Genomic DNA, 27,925 nt, shown 5'->3' on the forward strand with positions numbered 1-27,925 from the left:
GAAGAGAGTGAGAGATAGGAGAGAGAGAGAGAGAGAGAGAGAGAGAGAAAAAAAAGACAAACCTTTTCATTATTCTTCTACCAAATTTTTTTCATTTTAGTAGAATTTGTTTGGAAGATGAAAAGAGAGGGCATGAGTGCCACACGGGCTCCACATAGGCAAAAAAGCAACCATGATGTCTAAAACATGTTGGGGGTCAAGTGGAAGTTTATTACAACACTGGCACCTTAGGAGGAATCGGCAGCCGTCGGCATTTGAAATTCCAATGAATGTCGGTTGAAATCGGCTACCCTTTTGTTACCTGTTGCTATCTTTTGTTAGAAGAGAAGCTTATGAACTCCTTTACAAACCATGGAGAGAGAGAGAGAGAGTGAGAGAGAGAGAGTGAGTGAGTGTGTGTGAGAGACTAAATGTCCTTGGTGGGACCCTAATGTCCTTGTATGTCAATAGGTTAGGTTCAAAGACCAGGTTGGGTCCAACATCAATGGGCACACACATGTATTTGTTGGTGAGATAAGACGGAAAGTGATCGTTAGGAATGAGCCCGGACACTCACAATCCTTTTAGCATTTCTGAACAGTAGAGTACCAAATATTAGTGGCTGGTAAATATGGGCGTAAAATTTGTTTTACACCCGTTTTTAAGTGGAGAAAGGCAAAATTTACTCCACCTCGCTCGTCTGCCACGTGGCGGAAGGTGATTTGCCGAGCGACCAGTACGAGAGTCGATCTCCACGTCTACGGAATCGATACCAGCATATTTGGTTGAGTGTCTTTCAAACGCAATATAAAAAGAGTCATAGAAAAACAATAAATGAATAAAAAATATGAAAAGTCTGTAACCTCGTCTATAAATAGTAAGCGCACTCCTTCTCAATGGCTGTGTGTTTCGGGATTCAAGACCAACACGTGAGTCTCTCTTTTCTCTTACGAATATAATATCTCTACGGCAAATGATATCTCCACCCCTTTTGGGGAATTTCTTTCATGATTTCTTTTTTTTTTTCCCATGATGATTGGAGGCAGTTGAAGGAATAGTCAGTTGCGTGTTTCTTTCTTAAGGATTTTCTCCGTTTGAATTTGTTAGAAATGGAATTTGCGTGGGGAAGGGAGATAATTTTTTCCAGGGAAAAAATAACAACGGTAGAGAAGATTTGGTGCAAAGGAGTTGAAATTTGGCCTACCAATAATATTGACTTCTCTTCAACTTTCCTTCTCTTTTAAACAAAATATATAAAACCATTTTTTTCCTCATAATAAGGCGATGATTTTTTCGCCCCCTTCTAACGTGATTTGACGTCAAAAGTGGGGCGCATTATCCTTATAGGGGGTGCGAAAAAATCATCTCCCTTTATTATATGAGAAAAACTAACTTGATTAGGGTGAAGATGGACAGGCGTCGTACGTTGCATGCGCATGTTAGTGAAACCCCTGTCAAATGGCTACTTTGCTACTTTATATCTGTTTAGTGGCGCAAGTAATTTCCTTGCGATGTGAGCCGTTGGATTGGATTTTCTTATGATGTTTGTCCCAATGGATCCTACCAGACGAGCATCATATTTCAATAATAACATAATTTATCAGTAGTGGGTGGGTATCCTATGTTAAAATTCTTTTATTCCTTCTCTTTGTGAAGGATCATAGGATAAAACTACCCATTCATTTGAATCCTAATCTCTTTATCCGAGGGCTTTGGCTTTTCAATCTGGACCGTTGGTTCAATGTTTGGAACCATCCATCAGATATGGTTAGGTAATAAAAGACAAGGCGAGTTACTGCAATTATCAAAACATGTGGGTGCCTAGTAGCCTACCAATGGAATATCAAAACATAGGAAATTATGTCCAAATTTGATTATTCCTCTACAGCTCCAAAACAATCCAAAATTGATTATTGGACTCAAAATATATTGTCATAATTGGTTTTGGACTCAAGGTCGGTTGCCATAATCTTAACGAACGGGGCCTTAATGCAATGTTGCGTTCAATAATCAGTTTTTGGATCAAAATCAATTATCAAAATCCAAAACATATAGGGCCAATATTATTATTAGATGGGATGATCTTACCCTTTAGATTAGGGACTTGACCGACATTATGTATTCAAATGAGAATGAGTCCATTTGAAGGGTTAGGATTGCTCGATCGATGTAGTGGGGCTCATCAATACAATGCTCGAAATTATAAACGATTGTGCCACTATGTAACATGTATGCTATTGTGTTACCCACTAAGATGATAATTAGCATGTCCAAAATGAGCTTAATCTCTCTTCATCTAGCTAAAGTGACCAAAATGTCCTTCTAAGTTTTCTGAAGAAGGAGGAGATGCCTTGGTATTAAATGACATAAATTACCCTCCTCTGGTAAAATAACCAAAATTACCATGTGGAAACCTCTCTCTGCCTCCTTCTTATTGGAGCACCTCACGTGCTGGATTTTTGGTAATATAAAAGATTAAAAAAAGTCTGAGTGAAAAAGATTTTCCCCCATTTTTTATGTCTTTTTTCTTCAGTTCATTGTCTCTCTATGTTTTCTCTGAATCAAAACGTGCAAAGCTATTCTTTTAATTTTTTTGTTTTTTGTATTGATTGATTGATAGATAAAAGGAACAACCCTCTGGTTGTAGTTTCCTTATTTACCTGGTCAGAGATCCTTTTGTATTCTTTTGTATTTACTCTCTCTCTCTCTCTCTCTCTCTCTCTCTCTATTTCAGGTCCTAGCATTTGGCTTTCATAGATCCATGATATCTATCTTTCTTCTATTTGGGTGTGGTTTTATCAGATTGAAGGGTATCTAGGAAAAACCCATTTCTTCTCTTCAATGGAGGACATTTTTCTCTGCGATTAAATTTGGGATTTTCTTCTTTCTTTTTTCTACTTCAATGGCGGTCTCTTCTGTAGCTTCTCCGCTTTGCACGTGGCTCGTGGCTGCTTGCATGTCTCTCACGTGCGAGAAGGATTATTCATTAAGAGGAGGTTCTGGGTTTTTGTCTTCAAAGCAGTTGAGTAGGTGGGCAAAGAAGAGGAGGGTTTTGTCAAATGGCAGATCGGATGATTTTCTTCCAAAGGGTTTGATTTCTTCATTTTATGGATCCAGTATTCAGGGTTTGATGAGTTCTTGTTTGGCTTTTGAGCCTTGTGAACAGTATTATAGTTCTTGTTCTTTGTTTGGGTCAAAGAATGGGAATACTCGTCGGCATAGGCGGATGAATCGCGCCTTCTCAGGTAATTACTCTAAATTTTCTTATGAACTGTTCTTTTGTTTTTATGAATTGTTGATATCTGAATTTTTTTTTTTTCGCAAGGGGGAAATTTGATCTCAATGCATTTTATGTGCGTGATTCTCTTTTCTTGCATGTGAAATATGTTTGAATTCATTGGAAAGTTGGGTTGCATGTGTTGATTTGGGATTCTTTTAGTTGTAACATTTTCTTTTTCCTTTTTTAATTTATTTGTGAGATTATCTGATTTTTCGTATTTGCAGTGGTTTTGTTTTGTCATAGTTGATTAGTCTCAATCTTTGTGGTTTTGCTATATCCAGATTTGATTTGATTTTAGTTTTGGTGTTCATGGGTAATTAGCTTAATCCACATCCGCAAGTAATTACTCTAAATTTTCTTATAAATTGTTGACATTGAAATTTTATTAAAAGGATTCGCAGGAGGGAAATTTGATCTCAATGCATTTTACGTGTGAGATTTCCTTTTCATGCATGTGCTTATCTGAGTTTTCTTATTCGTAGTGGTTTTGTCATGGTTGATTAGTCTCAATCTTTATGGTTTTTCTATACCTAGATTTGATTTTATTATATGCTTGTGATTCTCTTTTCATGCATGTGAAATTTGTTGTGAACATGAATTCATTGAATAATTGGGTTGCATGTGTTTGATTTGCGATACTTTTAGTTGTAATGGGTTTTTCTTTTTTGTACTTTTTAATTTATTTGTGTGCTTATCTGAGTTTTCATATTCGTAGTGGTTTTGTCATGGTTGATTAGTCCCAATTTTTGTAGTTTTGCTATACCTAGATTTGATTTGATTTTAGTTTTATTTGTGTACACGGGTAATTAGCTTAATGAATGACTGATGTTTGATCTATGTAATTCAAGCTCGATCAGATAAGATTGTGATTCCCCAGATATTACTGTCATGTTTGCATGGATGCTCAGACTTTTAATTTTATGCAGTTCAAATGGTGAAGCTCAGAGTCTGGTTCTGACTTAAATACTATGTATTTGTTTGCTTCGTAGGTGGCTTTGTCATTTTTAATTAGTCTCAATCTTTGTGGTTTTTCTGTACTCAGATTTGTCATGTAGTTTTATTTGTGTACACGGCTAATTAGCTTAATGAATCAATGATTCTTGATCTATGTAATCCAAGCTCGACCTATGTAATCCAGATACTGCTGTCACGTTTTAATGGATGCTCAGATTTTTAATTATATGCAGTTCAAATGGTGGAACTTACATTATGAGACTGGTTCTGACTTATATAATATGTATTTGTATGTTTAGCAGTTGTTAGGATTAGACTAGATTTAGTAATACTAATGCCTCAAACTTGGAATTTTAATCGGTTTTCTCCTTCTTGTTTTAGTTTTTGTTCTTCTGTGTTCTGATTGATTATGCTTATTGAACTTGGCTCAAGTGCGTGTTGAACTTGGCTCTTGGTTGTCGTTGATACAGAATTATTGTTTGTGGTATTTGTTGCACAAGTCCAAGAATCTTCTAGTTATGTTGTACCCCTCCCACTTGGGCATCTCATTTTTACCATGCTTCAGCTCATAAAATAGCTACATTGCTTTTACCTTTGTTGCCGCCACTCCCTAGAGAAAATCGCTCCCTCTCATCTAGGGGTGTTCATTATTTGGTTATAACACCGAACCGAATTGGTTTGGTCGGTTCAGTTCGTTTTTTTCCTTATCGGTTCGGTTTCGGTTATTTTATTTTTTTGAAATTCGGTTATTCGGGTTCGGTTTCGGTTATCTCAAAAAAAAAATTCAGTTAACCGAATAACCGAAATTATGATAAAAATCATTATTTTTTCAAAAAAAAGTGCTATATGGGCACTCCGTAGGATGATCAAAACCGTCCATTTGATTGATCACAACTTAATTAGGTTGTGCTCAAAAAATCATTTCGATTGGATGATCCTAGCCCTCTGATCCAAACCGAGATTTTTCTTTTCTCCCACTATTCGGTTATTCAGTTATAACTGAATAACCGAACTTTTAATCGGTTCGGTTTTTAAGAATTTCGGTTCGGTTTCGGTTATCGAAATTTGATAACCGAAATTATTTCGGTTATCAAATTTCGGTCTATTCGGTTCGGTTATAACCGAACGAACACCCCTACTCCCATCCCATTATAGGGTGGATTGCTGGCATTGTTTGCTGATTTTTCATGTTGTTCCTGCTTGTATGCTACCAACTGTATTTGAGACAGATTGTTCCTTCATATTCAAAACCGTTCAGTGCATTCAATTTCTTTTACATACATAAGTTGTAGCAGTTTCACTTTCCCGCTCAACTATATCTAATTCATCACGACTTCAGAATATATTTGCAAGGTTCCATTCTTTCAGCTCACTAGTGGTCCACTTTTATTGATGTTTCATCTGTCATGGACTTGTGACATACTAAATTAGAGTACCTCATGATTTTCATTGCTTTGGGTAAAGTCATGTGAACCAAAATAGATATGAATGAAATTCATAATGGTCATAAATAATCGTAACAATTTTCAGCAGGGGCTTACTTGACTTATTCATTAAATATCAATTGAATTGAGGAAACTATCGCCTCTGGATGTTACTAATTAAATGTAATGAGAACTCTGCACCAGTTAATTCAGTTGTAATTTCGCAGGGAAAGCCATGGCTGTAGCTGTGCAACCTGCAAAGGAAGTTGCAATGAAGAAGAGAAACCTGACAAAGAAAAGGAGGGTTGTCGTGACAGGGATGGGTGTGGTAACCCCGGTTGGTCACGAGCCGGACATGTTCTACAATAATCTCCTTGAAGGTGTCAGTGGTATAAGTGAAATTGAAGCATTTGAGTGTGCCCAGTTTCCAACGGTACATATTCTTCATAATTCATCTTTATTATAATAAATTTCGACAAAATTGTTTGACCTAACGCCATTTGATACTCACACAAATAGGAAACATGATTAGAAGAGTATTACTCAGGAGCTTGCTAGCATTCTTCCCATTTCTTATTCTAGACTTTTATGTAGCGAATTGCTGGGGAAATCAAATCTTTCTCAACAGACGGATGGGTTGCACCAAAACTATCCAAGCGGATGGACAAATTCATGCTTTACTTACTGACTGCCGGCAAGAAAGCTTTAGCAGATGGTGGAATTACAGAGGATGTCATGAATGAGTTAGACAAAACAAAAGGTGGAGTTTTGATTGGATCCGCAATGGGTGGAATGAAGGTATGCTTTGCATTCTATTCATTTAAGGTGAACCGTGAACATTCAATGCCGATGTGTCAGTGAGAACCTTTTGGTGTTTTGAGGCTTAGGTAGCTTCAGTTTAACGATCTCTGTCTCTCAACGAGTTCAGTGAACTTCTACAACATTTTGACTTGTATATTAGATTTTATGCATACATATACTCCTCTTATTGCACAATAGTTCCTCATTTACATCCTTTATGGGCACTCTGGGGACAGGTTTTCAATGATGCGATAGAAGCTTTGAGGGTCTCGTACAAGAAGATGAATCCCTTTTGCGTACCTTTTGCAACTACTAATATGGGATCAGCGATGCTTGCAATGGATCTGGTACACTAATTTACTGTCTTGAGAAACTAAGAGCTTAAATTTTGGGTCCAACTTATTTTGGTCAATGTCTGGACTGCAGGGATGGATGGGGCCAAACTATTCAATTTCAACTGCTTGTGCAACTAGCAACTTTTGTATATTGAATGCAGCAAACCATATTATAAGGGGTGAAGCTGTAAGCAGCTTTCCCTTTCCTTTGGTTATCCACCAGTTCAAAACTAAAAGTATTTTCCATGTTTACTTCAAATCTTTTTAACGTGTCAAATGCTAGCAGGATGTGATGCTTTGTGGTGGCTCTGATGCGGCAATCATACCTATCGGTATTTTGCAGATTTTGATTTCAGATTTTCAACATTATGAGTTGGCAACTTTTCCAGATGTTTTTAATCTTGGCATTTTGTTGTGTAATGCGCTTGGTGCAGGCCTCGGAGGTTTTGTAGCATGCAGAGCACTTTCACAGAGAAACAGTGATCCAACCAAAGCTTCACGCCCCTGGGATATTGTATATATCGATTTTAAGTTACCTGCATATTTCCATCTCAGTTGCTGTGGTCTAGAACTTGAACTAATCTGTCAATACTATCGTTACCCTAATTTTGGATATCAGGCTTCATTCAACTGAATTACAGCAGTACGATATTTCATGGTTTAATCTGCTTAACACGACATGCATATAATTTGGTTACAGGATCGTGATGGATTTGTTATGGGGGAAGGAGCTGGTGTTCTACTTCTAGAGGAACTTGAACATGCTAAGGTTCATATGTCACCCGTGTACACCAGTTACATAAATTTCGATAATTCCAGAGATCCTTGTGGTATATTCTTATATTATTCTGAGCTTTTTTCTGGTTCTACTTTATTGTATTTGTACTGTGCAGAAAAGAGGAGCAGATATCTATGCGGAATTTCTAGGTGGAAGCTTCACCTGTGATGCTTATCACATGACAGAGCCTCATCCCGAAGGTATAGAGAAACACAATAAAAAAATTCATTGTGTAGTCACCTTTATCTTTTCCATGCAATGTTTACTTCTCATTTCTCTCATTTGAAAACCAGGCACTGGCATTGTTCTTTGCATAGAAAAGGCCTTATCCCAATCTGGAGTAGCCCGAGAAGATGTCAATTATGTAAATGCTCATGCTACTTCAACACAGGCTGGTGACCTGAAAGAGTACCAGGCTCTCATTCGTTGTTTTGGCCAGAATCCCGAGGTAATTATGAATATCTTTTGTAATTTATTTTTATAAAAATAACATTTTCTATTTCTTTCAATAAAAAATGACCAAAATATCTAACTTCTATAGCTGAGAGTGAACTCTACGAAATCCATGGTCGGACACCTATTAGGAGCAGCTGGTGCTGTGGAAGCTGTTGCGACTGTACAAGTAAGAAGCCTCTCCCTTATCCTTCTTACAAGATAGGTTTCTTTAACAATCTTGGCTTTGGCTCTATTCATTTTTTGGGTTTACATGTACCGATTTCATGCATGTAATAGTCCCGTATGAGTGAGTTTCTGACGGTGTGTGCCACCGGTTTTCTTTTTCAATGTGCTTTCGTCTCAATTTTTATACGAATGCCCATGTGCACTCGTCTCACTTTTTATATTAGTGTTTTCATGGTTACTGAGATCTTACTATTTTTTGTAAATTACTTGTTGGGTTTCTTTATTCATTGGACACCGGGTGTCTATTGTATCCATCTCGTTAGATTACCATGTTATTAGAGCCTAAGCAAGGGTATTTGGGATTTTATTTCTTCTTGAGTTGAATATCCATCATCACAAATAACATCCCTGAAGTCTGGGGATCCCATCCAGTCTCATCACAATATCATGTTGCCTCTAAGTATCTGTGATTCCGGCACAACAAACCTTTTCTTGGGGAGCCTTTAAGATAGCAAACTATGTGAAGAACAACTTCCTAGTGACAAAGACAAAGTGAATGCATGAACTAGCCAACCACAATCATGACATATGCAATGTTTGGGAAGTATATAGGCTACCAACTTGTTGCTGATAACTGGAAGGATCATGCCACGGGGTAGTCATCTTATTGAAAAAACTGATGATTAATCTCAAGAGGACAATCAACTAGATTTTCTTCTATTAAGCATATGCTAAGGAGGTCTAAAACATACTTTTATTGAGAAATGAAGATTCCTCACTTTGAACAAACGAATTCAATCACACGAAAGGATACCGAAAATCCATGATATCAAAAGTACTCTGGAGATACTGTTTAACTTTTCAAAACCACAAGAGCATGCCGGCAATTGATAGAAGAGCACACACTAAGTTTAACTTAGCCACATGGGAGAAAGTATCATGATAATCAATCCCACTCAACTATGTGAAATCTTTCGCCACAAGGCGAGTTTTATGTCTATTGACATCCTCATTTGGCTTGTACTTCATAGTTTAAACTCACTTGCAATCAACAACGTGTTTTCCCTAAATAAGTCAACTAGATCCCAAGTGCTGTCAGAGTGGATGAGCCAGAGCATCTACAAGTTTGGTAGGAATAGAAAGAGAGGAAATAGACGCAAGATACACTCAAAAGGAAACACTGAACTACAAGAAATCGAATAATTTATAGGAAGACAATTACAAATACTCCCCCCCCCCCCCCCCCTCCTTTTTTTTTAAAGAAATTTCAAGTACTCCCTTCTTTACAGGGTGCAATAGGCAAATCAGAAGAGGAGGATAAGGGAATGGAAGGAATACGGGGTGGGAAAAAAATGAATACCTGGTGAATCAAATGATTGTGCATGTTCCTTGGATTGATATGTTTGTTGAGTTCAAGACTTTCTCCTAGTGTAAACCTGTGACGTTTTTCCAGGAAAGCATTATGTTGAATCGTCAATGGCAGCTTGAAGAGGTATATAAAGCTTGAAAGAAGATTGTGCAACGATATCACTCGAGGAACAAAAAATATGGAACATCTTCAAAGAAAGTGACATATTTAGATACAAATCATTTCCAAGTGATTGGACAAAAAGAAAGCTTGAAAGAGGTATATAAAGCTTGAAAGAAGATTGTGCAACGATATCACTCGAGGAACAAAAAATATGGAACATCTTCAAAGAAAGTGACATATTTAGATACAAATCATTTCCGAGTGATTGGACAAAAATATGTGTATCCTTTATGAGTACTCTAATATCCTAAAAATCATACGAGAATAACTCTCATTCAGTAAGTTTCTGAGTACAGGTGTAAGTCTCATTCAGTAAGTTCTCCCGGCATAATCCTTGTTTGCAAGAGTTCTGAGTTAGTTTTGTCTCTCCGTGCGCTGAAGAAATGTGTGAGGCATTCTTGTTGCATCTGCTCCGAACTCATAATAAAGTTTCCTGATGTTTACTGTACTATGTAAAGGTTGATCCTGTTAACATCTATATGAGTTGATGCATTAGAAGTGGGCCAGACATACCGGTCTGTCCCTATCTTATGGAAGAAAGGGTGTGTGCCACAACATAAGATGCTTAGTAGTTGCAAGGGTGAGTGCCACAACATCAATTGCATTTGGTGGTGGTGGTGGTGGCAGGGGTCAAGGGGATGTAGTTCTTCATTAGTCATCACATACAATCCGCTCTTGTTGAGCTTTGTGCTTTTGGGATTATATTGAAGAAAATAGTGCTATTTTTTTACTCTGTCCTTTTTGGTTTAAGTGGCTTCTTCATTGGAAGGATCGGCTTCTGGGGATATAAGTTAAATAGCAATAATTCCATCTTTATTTTGTTAAATCTTAGGATGTGAGATTCTCCTGCACATTCTCACTTTTTGTGTATGTTAGGAAGTGTTCCCCTTAGAAGGCTACTTCTTTTAGTAACCATAATTAGGTTTAGTAAGTTCATTTTTTTAGAAAGTTTCTATTTATTTGGGTGAAACAAAAAGGGATGAGAAATTGATGATTTGGCTTCTTTATATGAAGTGGATATGAGATCTGCTCATGCATTCCATTATCGTGAGTAATGCCGTGTTCCCCATCTTGACATTGAATACTTGTTTCATTGCATCAAGTCACAAGAAGAGTAAAAAATCTCAAGAAACTTCTTGTCGGAACATGTTCAAGGTTTTTCTTTTGGAAGTAGAAATATTACTCATCACGGCTATCAAAGTGTCATTTGTTTAGTGTGAAGATATCATTTGTGTCATTTGCCGTGTCCCTTCTTCCCCCTTTAACAGTTTCTGTGAGAATGGTTCACTGCTTGAGGATAAATTCACCCCTTTTAACGTTTTTCTTTGCCTTTAAAACTTAACGAATAACGTTAAAAGGGGGGATTTTATCTGTGAGGGGCGAGGGGGGGGGGGGGGGGGGGGTGGAATATCATTTCCCAATAATAATATTATATCATTATTTTCAAACAAACTATAACCATCAAATAAATAACAACCAATTTTGTACTAATTCTGTTGTAGCCAGATGGGAATGGGTTGGATGGTGGTGGATGTGTGGAGGATATGTGTGAAGGATATGGTTGGTTTATTGTAAACCATTTGTTGTATCGTGTTCATTAGGTTTAGATCTTTCAAACTATCAAGTTGATTAATAGTTGCCTACAAATAATTGCTCTAACCATAGCTTTGGTGAAAGTAATCCCATCCTTCCGATTCATCTCTGTTTTTGATCTATGGAGAAGGTGGAGAGAGATTTGCTTGAGTAAAGAGCATAGAGTCCCTTCCTCCTAGGCTTGGGAGCCCCTCGCACCTGGCTTTATTAAGCTTAACCTCGATGGGTCCAGCATGGAAAACCTGGGTCCATCCATGATCGGAGTACTGAGGGATGAGGCGGGTCTGGTTAGGTGGGCCTTCTCTGGACCAATAGGGTTCACTGATTCCAGTGTGGCGGAGGTGTGAGCAGGCCTCCAAGGAATAAAGTTATTGGATAGAGAAGCTTTGGACCATGTTGTGGGTGAAAGTGATTCACTGGATGCTATCCAATGGCTTAGAAGATCTCATTTGTTCCCGTGGAGGTTTGCCCCATATTTTGATGAGATCCAGGATTGAGTGGGAGAATCTAATATTGTTTTTCAGCATGTAAGGAGATCAGCCAATGAAGAGGCCGATGGGCTTGCAAAAAGTGGGGTATCTAAGGAGGGATTAGAGCTATATGATTACCTCCCTCCTTGATCTCTTTATTTTGCCTTTTGTTCTCTTTCTATTTCTTGTTGTATGCTTCTAATTTTTTTTTTTCTATCTTTGTATTGACCATCTCGGTCTTGGGTTTTCTCGTTTTCTTTGTAATAAATTTTTGCCGCCATTCAAAAAAAAAAAATAGTTGCCTACAAATGGTTTATGGTAAACTCCATTTGTGATACCGTGTCACTTGGTGGATCATGTGTCGACATCTTGGTTTACTTTATTTGATATTATTGGTTTTACCTCTAATGTACCTCTTTTTATCCTGATATTTTTCCTATATTTTATGATTTTATGAAATATTTATGTATAATTATTTGAATACCATCATATAGCTTTGTCAATGTGTCGCTGTATTGGGTTTTGTTAGGGTGCCATGTGATCATGTACAACACGTAGGTTTTGTGTCTGTGGTGGCTTGATTCCACAACACCAACTTGCCAAATGTTGTTGAATGCAAGACTTTGTATCCCAGTTTTTCATCTTGTGCATGCAAAATGAAATTCATGCACATGTGCCTACATTCATTTTTACAGGACATGCATGTCTAAAGGAGTGGGTTACCAACATAAATAATTCCACTACTGTGTTGCCTTGGCTTTATGACTGTCATGCACCATATAGTTCTTTTCTGTTAACAATTGTTATACAGCGCATTGCATTTTTATTGACAATTCTTTTCTGTTAACAATTATTTTCTGCATAAACGATTCATACACATACAGCTCATTGCATTTTTATTATTTTTATTCTGAACTCCAAATGCCATTCATATAGGCGATTCGGACTGGTTGGGTTCATCCAAATATCAATCTGGAAAACCCAGAGAAAGGCGTGGTATGTTTTCATTTCTTGTTATATTTCTCTATATATCATCACTTCAATGATGTGGCAAATCTTTGATATGGACAACATTTACACTCAGGACCTGAACCTGTTGGTGGGCTCAAAAAAGGAGAGGCTGGACATAAAGGTGGCACTATCTAATTCATTCGGCTTCGGTGGGCACAACTCATCTATCCTTTTTGCCCCCTATAACTGATTCTGTGTAGAAAACTCCTCTCATGGTCAGGGGTGTGGCATTGGATGTCTTGGCTTATATTGACTGTGGATTGAGAGAAGAAACCTAAGGCATGTTTGGGATGTTTGGATGAGGGCAGGGGGTTCTTTTGAGCATATCTTCTTTCTTGTTTAATACACAATGATAGAAGCTACTGATTAGACTCAAATCACTCTGTAAAAGAATGAAAAAGAAGAGAAATGAAATTTATCCAGAAACCGTTATATGTTAATCAGATGGGTGCATTCAATGCCTGTCTCACTGTTAATCAGTTTCAGGTCATTTAATGGTGGGATTCAAGAGTTAAAAGTTTTTCTGAATGTTCTTCTGTGCTTCAACCCTACTTTGGATCCTCGACATAAGTATGATGCTGTGTCATAAAATCATAAAATGGATTGTTTTTCTAGTTTTGTATTGATGTTCCTGCTCTTGTTTCCTGCCTCCTTTGGCCGTGCCATTGAAAACAGACCAATGTGCATGTTATAATACAATGCTCTCATTCAATGGTGGTTATTTTGTTTTTGCGATGTTTCTCGGTTCTCTTGTATGTCATGTATGTATTTTGTCAGGGTAAGTCTTTGATGTCCTTGAGGGACAATTCAAATCTGAAGGGGTACTTATTCCTGAAATACAAGGCATTGATCTGACAACGCTAAATTGGAGTTGTTCTTCCTGTTAAGTTAGGTGTGCAACTCGGGTCGGATTCAACCCGAATTTGAGTTGGGTCGGGTTAAGCTTTTTCGCAAATCGGGTTGGGTTGGGTTGGGAAAAATCAACCCGAATTGGAAATCGGGTTGAAACCCGAATTTGGGTTCCATTTGAAGAAGTTTTGTATGTGTTTTTCTTTTTCAACATTGAAAAAGTCTAATAAAGAGAAATAAAAGGGGGTGGAAATATCATTTCCCTAATTTTGCATGCATGTAAAATTGTAAAAGTTCCCTAAATTTATATGCAATAGTTTGAAAATTAATTAACTATGAGGCTTCATTTTAACTGTTGTATCTTTCAAAAAAAAACATTGAAATAGTCTCCACAATTGACAATGGACGGTTTGGATAATCCTATTGTGCGGGCTATACGGTTCTTTAATAAAGTGAGGAGTGTGATCATCAAAATATAGTAATGAGGATAACATTTCCCTTTATTAATTATTAGTCCCTGTTTGTTTTGGATTTTGAGAACCGATTGTGAGTCAAAAACTAATTATTTGTGACTCATTATTGGTTCTCAAAATCCAAAACAACCTGGCTTGAGTTGAGGTGGTCAACTATTGGTACCATATCAAATCGGGTCAACCCGACCCCAAACCTGAATTGGAAATCGGGTTGGGTTGGAAAAATGGGTTCCTCGGGTTGGGTCGGGTTGGCCTCAACCAGACCCGAGTTGCACCCCTATGTTAAGTTGGCTGTTGCTACTTTTAATGATCATCTGCAGGCTAATGATATGGGGATTAGATTAGGATTCTCCTATCAGATTATTCGTCCATTTCCCATCTAATGTGGGGCTGCAGTGGACGAGATGAGGTGGATTTACTGAAATTATAATAGGATTAGTTGATCGGATGATCCTAACAAATACAGAGCAAAAGAGATCTGCATGGTTCTTCATGTGCTGTGACTGTGCCCATGGGTTTTTGGGTAACACACCATTTTTTATATTATTTTCAATTCTCCAGAGTGGGTTAAAAAAAGTTCAAAAACGCTGATAAAGATGGTTAAAGAACATGACCTACAAGTCCAGCCCGGCCCATTTATGCTGACCCCACCTTGATGGGATGATCCTATTAACGCCCTGTTCGCTTTGGATATTGAGAGTGGATTCCTGAAGCCAAAATCTTGTCTTCCCGACACTAGAAAGGAAAGGAAAATCACTCATTTTTTTCCGAGAAAGCACAAATAACGTTGTTCTCTTCGTTTTCCGGGAAACTAGAGATATATACGTGGAAAACTAAAATATTATGTGGAAATTCTTTTCTATTTAATCTAGACAAGTGAACAGTAAGAAAACAGGTTTACCGTGACAGTTTCTTTTCCTTTCTTTTTCATTTTACCATGTTAGATTTCTTTCCTTTTCTAATAGCAAGAAAACAGGTGAATAGAGCCTTATTAGGGTAAGGTAATGATATTTTCACTCCCCCGCACTCCCCTCATAATCTGATGTGGTGAAAACACTTTTTCACGTCAAATCACGCTATAAGGGTGAGCTCAAAATTAAACTCAACTGTGACTCTTCACCTGGTCTGATTATGATACGTGAGAAACCTGATTCTGGGCTTACCATAGAGATGATGTGACAGTTAACATCTTGTTGGTGGGCCTATGTCAAGCTTCTCATTCCTCCATAATAAAACATATCCAAACACGTGTTGAGCTCTTACTGGTTACCTTATGTAGATGTTTATTGTTAAGCTGTTTGAATTGAGATTAAGAGCTCCCATTTCATGGCATCCAAACCGTCCATTTGCACGGATTGGCCCCAATTTAAGAAATCATAAGATGATCCTAGCCATATTGGGTTTTCCTCCATGAACGTGGCTATACTTTTCCTTGTCAGCCTACACGGCAATGGGAGGAGTGGGGCCTATCACCTACGGTGGAGATGGAGCTGATTATTTGTCCCGCGAGCTGGATTGACATGGGTCCAAGTCTCATCATCACCATACATGTGGCATTGCGATAAAATAATCTGCGTCTACACTTTGGTGGGCCATGATTTTTAGCCGAACGATTCTAACCATCCAAATGGTGGCCTATAAAAGAACCTTGTGTTTTTGGATTATGACCCAAAGAGAGGCTCCAGAATGGACGGTTTGGATTAATCAAAGGTAGGACACATCATGCTCTTTGTTTTTAACTCTATTCATGAGGTGGTGCGATTCTCAACGTGTAAAAGTTACGAACCAAACCAATAGAAAAAGTAGAATCCTGTATATGATCTAGACCGTTCATCCAAACGTAGCCACAGACCAAAAGTAACATCGATCGGAGGATTCTAACCATCCGATGAAAGGACTTATTACTCCACATACCGTACACGTGGCCTTCAAATAGACGGTCAAAAACGAAACTCCATCTGGCTCGAACTACAGAATCAGTAGAACTCCCGCCAGAAGAGGATCAACTTAAAGCCACTAATTTTTTTTAAAGCCACTAATTTGGACACAATTAACCGTTTAATCATTTGACTTGGTCAAAGAAAAACCTCCTTTCTTCACCATTCCTTCAGACCTTGCTATGAAGAGAACAAAACAAAATAGAGAAAGAGAAAAGAAAACTGATAACACTAATCTGAACAGCGGTCCGTTTCTTCCCGGAGGGGTAAGATTTCCGGCCAAGCAATGGTCGCTGTTCCCCTCCTCCGGTCATCTCTTCTCTTATCTCTCTTCTTTTTCCTCTCCCCCTTCTATGTTACCTCATTATCAGAATCCGAAGCCCTTCTCAATCTAAAAAAATCATTCAAGAATGCAGTTGCCCTTGATTCATGGACCCCAAATTCAACATCTTGCTCCGGTAACACCACATGGGTCGGCGTCCTTTGCTTCGACGGCATCGTCACCGGACTCCGGCTCGGAAACTTGGGTCTTTCCGGCAAGATCGACGTTGATGCCCTCATCAATCTTCCTGGCCTCCGGTCGGTGAGCTTCATCAACAACAAATTTATGGGCAACATTCCAGAATTCAACCGCCTAGGCGCACTCAAAGGCTTATACTTATCCGGAAACCAGTTTTCAGGCGAAATCCCGCCGGATTTCTTTTCAGAAATGGCGTCTTTGAAGAAAATCTGGCTGGCAAGGAATTCCTTTAAGGGTGCAATTCCGAATTCCATATCAAAGCTTCGTCTTTTAATGGAATTGCACCTCGAGAACAACCGTTTTTCTGGAAAAATCCCAGAAATCGATCAGAAAAAGTTGATATCCTTCAATGTATCGAATAACGAACTAGAAGGGAATATTCCTGTGAGTTACGCGAAATTTGACCGTAGCGCGTTTGCCGGAAATTCTGGGCTTTGCGGGGAACAACTGGGTAAGCCATGCAATGACACAAAGGTTGATCAAACAGTTGATAATTCTAGTACTAGTACCTCAAATGCCAATGATGTGAAGAACAATGAGCTAAATAATGGCAAGGCAGCGGCGATCGGAATTGCGATGCTCATAGTGATTTGTTTGACGGGTGTAGCCGTGGGGGCCGCGATGAAAAGGCGGGAGGCGGAGTTTAATAGGTTGGGGAGAGATGTAAGGCAGGACGTGGTGGAGGTTTGCGTGTCTTCGAACGGGAATCGGAAGGGATCGGCCCACCGGAAAGAGATGAATTCCGGCAAGAAAGCGGCGGTGGCGGAGCTGGTGGTGGTGAATGGGCAGAAGGGAATGTTTGGGTTAACCGATTTGATGAAGGCGGCGGCGGAGATTTTGGGGAATGGAGGGTTGGGATCGTCGTATAAGGCGATGATGGGGAATGGAATGGCGGTGGTTGTGAAGAGGATGAGGGAGATGAATAGGGTGGGGCAGGATGGGTTTGAGGCAGAGATGAAAAGATTGGGGCAGATAAGGCATAAGAATTTATTGCCGCCGTTGGCTTTTCATTACCGGAAGGAGGAGAAGCTGCTGGTTTACGAGTACATTCCCATGGGCAGCTTGCTCTATCTTCTACATGGTGCGTAATGTTTCAAAATTATCAAGTAAAAACAAATAGTGATGTACTTCTTCAAAGAAAAATCTTAAAACATCCAAATTGGGGCCCAACTTGTGATCGAAGAAGTTGATCCGAATGCAACTATAAGCTTTCATCACAACAAGACCGAGAATGAGACAATTCTGCATGGCGTCCACTATATCGACTGTTTAGATCATAGTAGCCGAAAACTCTTTGTGCGGGTGGGAAACTCGTTTCCTCTAAAACATATTCTAGAGACATTTCCAAAACGTGATAAAAATTTGAGAAAATGTTTCCAAAAACGTATGAGAAACACATGAGAAGCTTATGTGAAACATGTATGAAACGTGTGAGAAAAAAATGTATGGAAAACTCATAGAAAACTTATGTGAAATATGTGGGAAACTGACCAAAATCGTTTTGCAAAAAAACACACAAAAAAATTTGAATAGATTCTAAAAAGTAAAATAATAACATATATTGTAATGAAAAATAAAAATAAGAAATATTCAAATAAAATTTTGAAATTAACAAGTTTTTAATCTACAAAACCATGTATTTCATATTTTTCTTGTGTTTTGCGTGTGTTTTCATGGACGTTTCTAGGGGTGGCCAGGACCGAACCAGACCCAAACTGTTTAAAAATACTTTGGGTCCGGTTCGGTTCCACTGATGTAGAACCGAACTTATTCGGTTCGGTTCCGAGTTTAATGTTCTTGGTTCGGTTATGGAACCGAAGAACCGAACTTTTGAAAATATATATATATATATATATATATATATATATATATATATAATATTTTTTATATTTCTATTATACATATACTTATTAATATAAATTACTTATAATATTAATAAGTAATAGTTAATACTATTCTTATAATAAGAAAGTAACTTATATTATAATTTTAATTAAAAGTTTTTATAAATTATAATTAGTAATTAGTAATTAGCCATTAGAACCGGAGAACCGAACAGGACCGAACCGATTATGTTCGGTCCGGTTCGGTTCGGTCCTACTATGTACTACGGTTCGGTTCGGTTCTAACGGTTCATGGAACCTGGAACCTGGAACCGAACCGGTTGGCCACCCCTAGATGTTTCACCATCGTTTCTAAAATGTTTCTAATGTGCTTTTTAAGATGCTTCTCATTCAATTTTCAATTTTTTTCATGTTTCTCGTTTCCCGCATTTATTTTTTGGTTTCCCATTTTGTTTGTCAAGTATGTTTCCGACTTTGGTAACTATGGTCAAGATCACTCAACCCCATCTATTAGAATTGAGATAAGTTATCAAATATTAATACGTTTTCTTTTCGTATTTCTTCAGGCGACCGAGGACCCTCCCACGCCGAGCTGGACTGGCCGACCCGTCTAAAAATCGTACGAGGAATCGGCCAGGGCATGGACTATCTCCATGCCCAACTTCTCAACTCCGACCTCCCCCACGGCAATCTCAAGTCCTGCAACGTTCTCATTGGCCCTGATTTTGAGCCTCTCCTCTCTGATTTCGGCTTCTCTCCACTGGTGAGCCCCACCCAAGCCTCCCAATCCATGTTTGCCTACAAATCCCCAGAATCAATCCAGTACCAACACGTGTCACCTAAATCCGACGTGTACTGTCTCGGCATCCTCATCCTCGAGATTATGACTGGTAAATTCCCCTCCCAATATCTAAACCATGGAAAAGGTGGGACCGACGTCTTTCAATATGCCGTATCGGCCATATCGGAACGGAGAGAGGCCGAGGTGCTCGATCCCGAAATAGCGGGCTCGGAAACATCGCGTGCCGGGATGGAGCAACTCCTCCACCTCGGTGTGGCTTGCGCCGAACCGAACACGGAGCGGCGGCTCGACATGAGAGAAGCCATTAAGAGGATAGAAGAGATAGTTGCAGATGATGGCATCACCGACCGAGGGATTAGCATGGCGCCGTCATTGAGAGATGGTTACGGTGATCTGGCAAGCAGCTCCAGCCGCCGATCGCGTCCTTCAAACGTGCGAGATGGGCACGGCGAGCACTCTTCGAGGCGTTCCGAGCAAGACAGCTTGAGCGAGCGCGGCTCAAGCCGACGGGACGGAGATAGTTTTACATTTGGTACATCGTAAAGAGTTGGCGGGAATATATTGCATAAAAAACAGAAAGAGGGTGAAGAGAAGAAAGATATATTTTTTTGTTTTCGGTTTAATGACGAAAATACCCTTGTATTCGACATGAGCCCAGCTTACACTCCATAGAATGTAGATGTCAGGATATATGTAGATTGGCTCTCGGAGAGTTCAACATGACAAAATGCTAGAAGGCATTATAGTCCGTGGAGAGAATGTTTAGGGTATTTTCGTCATTAAAAAAACTCGGCCCGCTGATGAATCATTAGGAGGTATATACTTGGCAGGAATGGTTGGATATATGGTGAGAGTGAGAGTGCGAGTGCGACCTCAGTGTAATACAGTGTGGCATGTCAGCTTGTGCAATAGAGGATCTAAAGCTAGGCCTATCAATTGGACGGTTCAGATCAATCAAAGTAGTTGTAGTAGGTGCACAACATTGTATTAGAATGAGGTCTGACCCGTCCCATGACATAAAAGTCGGGTAGGTTGATCATTTTGGTGACATTGACAATGGGTAGATATGAAATTAAGAGTGTTGATTTGTGGGAATCCTTGTAATTTTTAATTTTACAAGTTGGAAACTGTTTGGAATTTTCCTTTTGGGACGAGGAGGTGTGTGTTATGACGCAACTAATCGTTTCCATGTGATCTTCAATAAACTAAAGTGGCCATATGGAAAATGATACTTACACTTACAACTAGTTTTGGTTATGGGTTTGTTTCGCGTATTTATCAGCTGAGATAGCAAGTTAGCTAGTCATCGCCTAGAGATGCAAAAGAATGCAGCTTTCTTACGTACCCTAAATGGACCCAGTTGGTAAATCATGTTCTAATTATCCTCTTTGGAGTCCGTGGGACTGGCAACGAGGCAGGATTTTGTAAAGTTGGTAAATCGTGTTATTCTAGTTTTCCCTGTAATCTAGAACCTCATCCACTAAATCATCTTCATAAACCAACGAAATGCTCTCATACTGACAAAAACAATCCATTTAATGCTCTGTTTTACAACATTATACTAGCTACTGATAAACATACAACAAAAGAAGAAAAATCAAGGAAATGCACCTCAATCTCTTCTCCATGTGTGGTTCCCCCCCCCCCCCCCCCCCCCTGAGTTCTCACTGTCGTGCCATATTTGGGGATCAAGGAGCAGTAGAGGCATCCATTCAAGAATCTGAGATGAGAAAATTCCAGAGCTTCAATCAAACCAAACTTGGGCAAGATGGAATTTACCTCACTACTCTCTCTTATCTTCTTCTGGATCCACATTGAGTAAGAGGGAGTCGCTGCTGTTCTGTCTAGTTCTAGTATCCAGCAGAGGCGAAGAACTGCGGGTGTCCTTTGTAGGCATTGGGTTAGCCGGCTTAATCAGGGTTAGAGTATCCTCTTTGTCAAAGTCTTCACTTGCTTCATCCGAATATGCGTATCTGACAGATGCACATATATTTAGTCCTCGTCGTGTCTATTTGTTTTAACTCTATTTAAAAGTCGGAGCAATGGTCATGAATAAGATAGTAGAGTTCTAAAATTTTCTTTATAAAGTAATCAAGAATGGAAATATTTGAATAAAATATGCCCAAATCAACCATATTCTAACATTCAGCATCGCATTGAATCGAACAATGCAGTCAATTGAGAACAAGCAGTTGCATTTATGTAGCAATGAAAGAAATCTTTAGTGGCAAATTCCATTTCATGATTTCATCAGCCATTAACAATCACAGGTGAACTTTAATATCATTAAGGCCCTGTCTGTTTTGGATTTTGAGAACCGATTGTGAGTCCCCGGTTCTCAAAATCCAAAACAAACAGGGCCTAAGAGTCATGAAAACTTACGTCTTCTACTTTTTCGATGGACCATAACCAAGGCTGCTATAGCAGTGAATATTGAGAGAAAAGCAGAAAGGATGTGTGTTCCAGCAGTTTCTAGTGCAGAGCTATAAATTCTAGCCACGGATAATGCTGGAAACTCTCCTTTAAGGAGACAACTTCAGCTATTCAGAGACATCAATGGAGTTCATCTAACAAGCATAGGCAGCTGATGGGAATGAAAGATTTCGAGAAATCTGACCAGCAGATTCTAACTAACTTGACGGCTTTGGAATACATCGATTAGAGACTAGTACTCTAATGGCCTGGAATTACATGCCGGCATATTTTCCCTTTGATGGAAAAAGTAAGATAAAAGAGAGATGTTGTGTAATGGTTGGTGACAGGTTAAACATTCGATGCCTATGTAGCTTACACATAAACTTGTATGCCCCTGTTGAACTCAGAAAATCTAACATTCTTAGACCCTGTTTGTTTTGGATTTGAGAACCAATTGTGTCCAAAGCTGATTATTGGACTCAAAATTAAACATTAATTTAGAGTCCAATAATCAGAATTGGACAAACAGTTAGTAATCAAAATCCAAAAAGAACAGGGCCTTAACTAAGACCAAACATAGAAAATGTACCCATTTGGATACGCAGATTTTAGAATCTTGGATTTCCACAAAATCATAGATGGGAGACGAGAGAAGGAGACCAGATGTCGTTTTCTGATTTCTCGCCCTTCTTTCCGTCAGCAAGAGAGTAGGAGATCATCCCATGTTTCCAGGTTTTAGAAATCTCATGATGGAGAGAGATTTCTAAAACCTGGATTTCTTACTTAAAATCCAAGATTCTAAAGAGAAGCGAAACGGTCGGTCTCCTTCTCTTGTCTCCCATCCAAGATTCTAAAATCAGTGTATCCAAATGGTCCCTAAATGCTAGCAATGGACAAGGAAAAATAAAACTAAAATTGTCCTACAAAAATGTGACACGTCTGGTCAACATTCAACACACCCAACATAGCACTTTTTAAAGAAATGGTGTTCCTTGGTTACACAGATTAGTAAGAATTCTAAATTTTTGAGGTTTTTTAAGAACTGGAAGCATTGAGATAGACAGTTTGTAAAGCAGTCGAACCATTTAGACAGACGATTTGTGAGCAAGGTACTTGGGGTTATTTTATTGTATTTTTTTACAGGCTGTGGCTGTGTTCAGGAGCTGTGATTGAACCATTGACTTCAAGTTCTAACAATGCAAAATTTTGGCCACATAACCACTGGAGCAAATACCGAACCCTATATTAATAAATTTATGGCAGGTCTCTGGTAGGTAATAAATTTTTTCATTGTATTTTTTTGCAAGTGCGGGAATTTGGTAGGAGGATAAACTTCTGAAGTTATATGATTTGGCATCAGCATCTCTCTCCAATTTGTTATTGTTATCTTATTGCTCTCATGGAACGTGTAACATCTTCCATGTTCAATCTAAATATTTCTTGCAAATAAACTCATAGATGAATAGATAGTATAATTTCAGGAGGCAGTTGTAAGTTAAAGTAGCTGAAGTCACGATCAGACCGACAAGAATAGGAACCTTAGCGACCAAGAGTGGCAATAAAATATTTTAATACGCCTTTATTATGAACATGTTAGACACCACTATATTTTTGCTGGACCAACTTCAGAACTTCTACATTGTACAATGCATAAACAGATGCAACAGAAGGAAGATTTTTCAGCTTCATACCATGTCTAGAGAAAAGTGACCAATTTTTTATTAAAAGAAAGTCACAAGCTTAAGAAAAAAAGGATTTTCTGTTCAGTATATCTTAGTTCCTGAATACAACTATTGGCTTCCAACTGAACAATAAACCCAGGATTTTCAATGGTTTCCGGAGCTAGAACCACATTTCTAGATAAAGAATCAAACGTTACATTTGGAAAACATCAACGGAGAGAACAAGTTGTGTTATTTTTACATGCAGAACAGAGTTCACCATTATCATATAAGCTAGGAGCATATGTATTTAAATTTATTAAGAATTAAAGAAACAGAGTAAATAGAACTTACAAAACATAATTAAAAAAAAGCAGAACCTGGAATCAGGATAAGGGCTTACCTCATAGAATTCTGAGATGGTGCCCAAAGAGCACAAATAACACATAAAAGAGAAAAGGAGAGCACCTGCCAGAAGGCAGAGATGATCCAAGCACTTTGCCACTGTTGGTTGTACACGTCACTTGATTTGAAGTAAAGCTGCACGGCAAACAAAATTAGATACTTACCTCAACAACTACTTGGTAAAGTAGCAGAGACAGGGCCATTCTAAAAAAAAAAGGTAGCATAGACAGGGCCAGACATATCAGAGTGACAATATTGAGAAGTCTATTATTATATAAATACATAAAAACATGTTGTATATTAAATGGAAGAGAAATGATATCTGCAGCAATTGAACATGCCATTCATGGTTGCATGCAGTGATGGAAATGAGTAATACTAATGACCAGTTAGTGCATCCCATGATGTGGGCTGTTTCTATCACCAACTGGGATTTTCTGCAAATATAATTTATCTGAACATAGATACATTAAAGTTATACAATTGGTATTCAATAACACCAGGACGAAAGAAAAGATATATAAAGTTGAAGACGTTTTGACAATTTTTTTTTCTTTTGAAGCGATCATGGAGAGGATTTTTTGGTCAAACGGCAAGAAGGAAATGATTATAAAATTAAACATAAACAGTTTGCCACTGCTACCTAACCCAAAAATCAAGAACTTAGACAAGACAATTATCTACTTTCTGACCTTAGTCTCCGGTAAGATGCAAAGTAAAGAATATTACCTCGTAACAAATCCAACCTGCAGATACAATAACAGCCACAGCCAATGCATTGGTGAATTTCTGGTAAATCTCCAATTTGGCCATCATCCTTCGGGCCTGTCACCCACCACATTCAGAATTCAATAGGTTATCAACTAGCTGCTAATAAAAATTTCGGGGATAAAGTTTTGTACATTTATAGAAGTATATAAGCAGTTAGGCACATGCATGAAGTACCTAAGAAATCTACATGTATGTCGTATCTCTACTAATCAAAAGCAACAAAAGGAGATTTAGGCCTGTCATGAAGTGTTTTAAAAGAGGAGAGATTATTCAAATAAAAAATACAGAGGAATGAATACCTGAAGCTTATTCAGTGTTTTCGAGAGAGACCTGAATATCCACAGAATGAAGAAGGCATCAAGCATTGCCACCGGAAGAACCAAGAACAATCTCGCCTTTCCTGAAAGATCGTTTACGGCACCTACATTCTCAACTAGTTCAAGCACCTCAGATGCCAGAAAGAATGTCATTCCAAGCATAATCACTTTCGAAGTAAGACCACCAAGAGTAGGCCTCACGACACCATAGCCCATAGAAACCACAAGGATGATCACGCGTGAAACTGTCCGTTTAACAGCACCAAATGTAACTGCCCATATCGTAATCCCAATTGGTCGGACTCCAGTAGTATTGAATTCAGCATACTCAAAGTACCACAAAGCCATTTCAAACATGCCCAATGCAATCACTAGGGTTATGCAATTCTGTAGTTGAAGGACCTCTCTCCAAAATCGGGCATACTGAGAGAACCAGAAGATTCCAAGTGCCACAAAAGCAAGAGACATGAACGCAGAAAAGTTCATAAGAGGAGCCATCCTTCCTGGTAAATAGCCAGTAGGGTTCTTCCATATAGTCTTCCCTTCAACAACCAACCCCTTAAGGTTTGGATCACAATAAATGAAATACAAGTTATACATCCCAGTTTTTGTAATTGGGATAGATTTTGTAGGCAAAGTTGCGAGAAGATTATCTGCCTCAAAAGAAGCACCAAATACTTGTGGCCACTGAGGAGTTTTTTTAGAGAGCCGGTGGATGACTTGGCCTTCTGTGCAAGCACCGAGTTTTGCAAGATCTGGCGTGCAGCAAACAGCCCTTTGGCCACCATAGGCTGAACCACCTATCGTCTCTCGATCTTCCACTTCAAATACGATAGCTTGAATCAACCCCGACTTGGTTCCTTTATTAGCCTGAGCAGCTTCTTTAGTCCTTCGGAATGTAATCTTCTCAAAACTGATTTCAGAAAAATGGAATAATATCAGGAAAAGGTTTCCCGATATAAGCCCCTACTACAAGAACTTAGAAAACATAGAAGTCTTTTAAAATTACAAAGATAAAAGGACTTGTTGGAATCAACTCCAGATGCCTACAGGTCTATACCTTTCCAAAACCATGAGTTTTCCAGTTAAGAATATAACTTATAGATGGGAAAGAGTATTAAAATGTAATATCAGAAAAACACTACGCATTTGCATGTTCAACAAACTTCCTGTGAATTGCCAAGACCACAGTTGTAAACAACAAAATCAGGTAAAGACAAATTCAGAAAGTTCGCATTAATAAGACATATACATCAGGAAAAATGCCACCCATGTTTAATCATATCCCTTCCACTAACATCCATCTTAATAGAAAAAAACAAGCGAATCAGGTAAAGATAGTTTAATAGAATGTGTAAATTAACTAGACATCCACAGCTGATTCTATGATATACAATTCCAAGAAGCATTTTCTCCCCTTCAAAGGTACGCACCCACAACATATTCCAATAATTTAAGGAACTATCATATCATAAGGTGACGGTCTCTCTTGGCTATATTCGCTTTTGACAAAGTTATTATTGTCAATGGAAAAAAGAAAAGAAAAATGGAAATACAAATAAATCCTAACTCCGAAGATAACAGTATGAATCATAGCAAATATTAGCGGCAGGCATTCCATAAATACAAATGTATAGAAAAAAGATTTCAAACTGTTAGGGACTTTTCTAAATTATCTTAATTCCATATTTTATGAGCTTTCAAAATAAAAGCGTGCCGCTGTAATTGCTTGATTTAGGGAATAATTATACGTTTTAATTGCTTGATTTAGGGATTAATTATGTGGTTGAATTAAGGAGCTAATAGGGTAGAATTAGTATAAAGAAGAGTTGGACTGTAAGAGAAAAAATATAGAAAATAATCAACATTAGTTGGAGGTTTGGGTTTCGTCACGTATTCTTCTTCTATTTCTCTCTTTATTTTCACTCTATATAGAGCAGTGGGGAAAGAAAGAAAGAAAATAAACACGCATTTTTTGCGCAATTTCACATTAAACTAATGAATGGAATAAAAAGTAGTGCAACAAAATAACGTAAATTAACAAATCTTTTTAGCAATTGCACCATCACTCTCTAGCAATTCAATACAAGCATTACCTCAGATCTGAAAAATTGCATCTCAGTGATCAACATAAATCTATACAGGAGTTTTCTTACACTAAAAACAAAGGGAATAAAAAGAAAAGAAAAAGGAATATGCATTTCCTTCACAAAAACCTAATTCTGAACGACGTATTTCACATTAAACTAATGAATGGAATAAAAAGTGATGCAACTAAATAAAATAAAACAACAAATCGTTTTAGCAATTGCACAGTCACTCTACCTAGCAATTCAATACAAGCATTATCTCAGATCTGAACAATTGCATCTCAGAAAACAACATAAATCTACAAAGGAGTTTTCATACACTTCAAAAAGAGGAAAAAGAAAAAAGAAAACTACAGAAGAACAGGCATTTCCTTCACAAAAAACCTAATTCTAAAAGAAACATCTTACAAACTAAAATTTCCACACATAAAGCAAAAGTTCTAACCATTGTAGCAAAAAGAATCAAGAACGGCAAAAGAAAATGCAACAGATCTGTGAGGAACCGATCTGAAATTACCGTATATAAGAATCTCCATTTCCTGCAACGGTACTCGAGTTACGATTTGGAAGAGAGGCATAGAGTCCCTCACTGCCGCCATGGAGAACAAAAGCATTGCCCTTACTGCTGAATTTCGCGCCAAAGTAGTCGTGAACTGAGGCATTAATGCGAAGGAGTGAAGATAAAGAGAGTAGGAGAAGAAGAAGAAGAGAAAGGGAAATGGAATGGATTGACGCCATTTTTAGCAGATCAGAAGCTCAGAGTAATGAGAGCACCTAGATCTGCTCTTTCACCCTTTTTCTAGTAGAAAACGAGAGCTCTGTTGAGCGACTTGGGACTTTTGGAGTCGATGTAGTTGATTTGCTGCTGTGGTTTAACTAACAAGAGCTGTGGTTAAGTTAACCCTGGTTAGTTTTAAACTGACTGTTGCTGAATATATAGAATAGAAAGGTGAGTGATCGGGACCGTCCATTTGCGGGGCCTCATTGTGGATGGACTCTGGAGCAAGGGCGATGCTGATCAGATATTTGATCACTGGCTAGCTGATGAACAATTTAATGACATG

At 38.4% G+C, this 27,925-nt stretch overlaps 3 protein-coding genes across 3 annotated transcripts; 2 read left to right on the forward strand and 1 right to left on the reverse strand.

Moving 5' to 3' along the window:
- The first annotated feature begins 2,566 nt into the window (after window positions 1–2,566).
- Window positions 2,567–13,498, forward strand: LOC143881619 (3-oxoacyl-[acyl-carrier-protein] synthase II, chloroplastic-like). Its single transcript, XM_077384815.1, has 13 exons — window positions 2,567–3,224; window positions 5,865–6,070; window positions 6,232–6,435; window positions 6,675–6,785; window positions 6,865–6,960; window positions 7,060–7,105; window positions 7,208–7,287; window positions 7,474–7,542; window positions 7,667–7,751; window positions 7,845–7,999; window positions 8,093–8,173; window positions 12,703–12,762; window positions 12,851–13,498. The coding sequence occupies exons 1-13, from the start codon at window positions 2,882–2,884 to the stop codon at window positions 12,965–12,967; spliced, it is 1,653 nt and encodes a 550-aa protein (XP_077240930.1). The 5' UTR covers window positions 2,567–2,881; the 3' UTR covers window positions 12,968–13,498.
- Window positions 13,499–16,203: 2,705 nt separating this feature from the next.
- LOC143880865 (pollen receptor-like kinase 3) lies at window positions 16,204–20,449 on the forward strand. Its single transcript, XM_077383840.1, has 2 exons — window positions 16,204–17,637; window positions 18,967–20,449. The coding sequence occupies exons 1-2, from the start codon at window positions 16,323–16,325 to the stop codon at window positions 19,743–19,745; spliced, it is 2,094 nt and encodes a 697-aa protein (XP_077239955.1). The 5' UTR covers window positions 16,204–16,322; the 3' UTR covers window positions 19,746–20,449.
- Window positions 20,450–20,855: 406 nt separating this feature from the next.
- Window positions 20,856–27,742, reverse strand: LOC143881621 (uncharacterized). Its single transcript, XM_077384816.1, has 5 exons — window positions 27,379–27,742; window positions 24,754–25,684; window positions 24,413–24,508; window positions 23,682–23,818; window positions 20,856–21,175 (listed from the first exon to the last, which is right to left on the reverse strand). Exons 1-5 carry the CDS (start codon window positions 27,597–27,599, stop codon window positions 20,986–20,988), a joined length of 1,575 nt encoding a protein of 524 aa, XP_077240931.1. The 5' UTR covers window positions 27,600–27,742; the 3' UTR covers window positions 20,856–20,985.
- Between the last annotated feature and the right edge of the window lie 183 nt (window positions 27,743–27,925).

This window comes from Tasmannia lanceolata, unplaced genomic scaffold, assembly GCF_043159265.1.
Source record: "Tasmannia lanceolata isolate RefF3 unplaced genomic scaffold, GAP_Taslan_0.1 ptg000007l, whole genome shotgun sequence".
In the NCBI taxonomy this organism is placed as follows: Eukaryota; Viridiplantae; Streptophyta; class Magnoliopsida; order Canellales; family Winteraceae; genus Tasmannia; species Tasmannia lanceolata.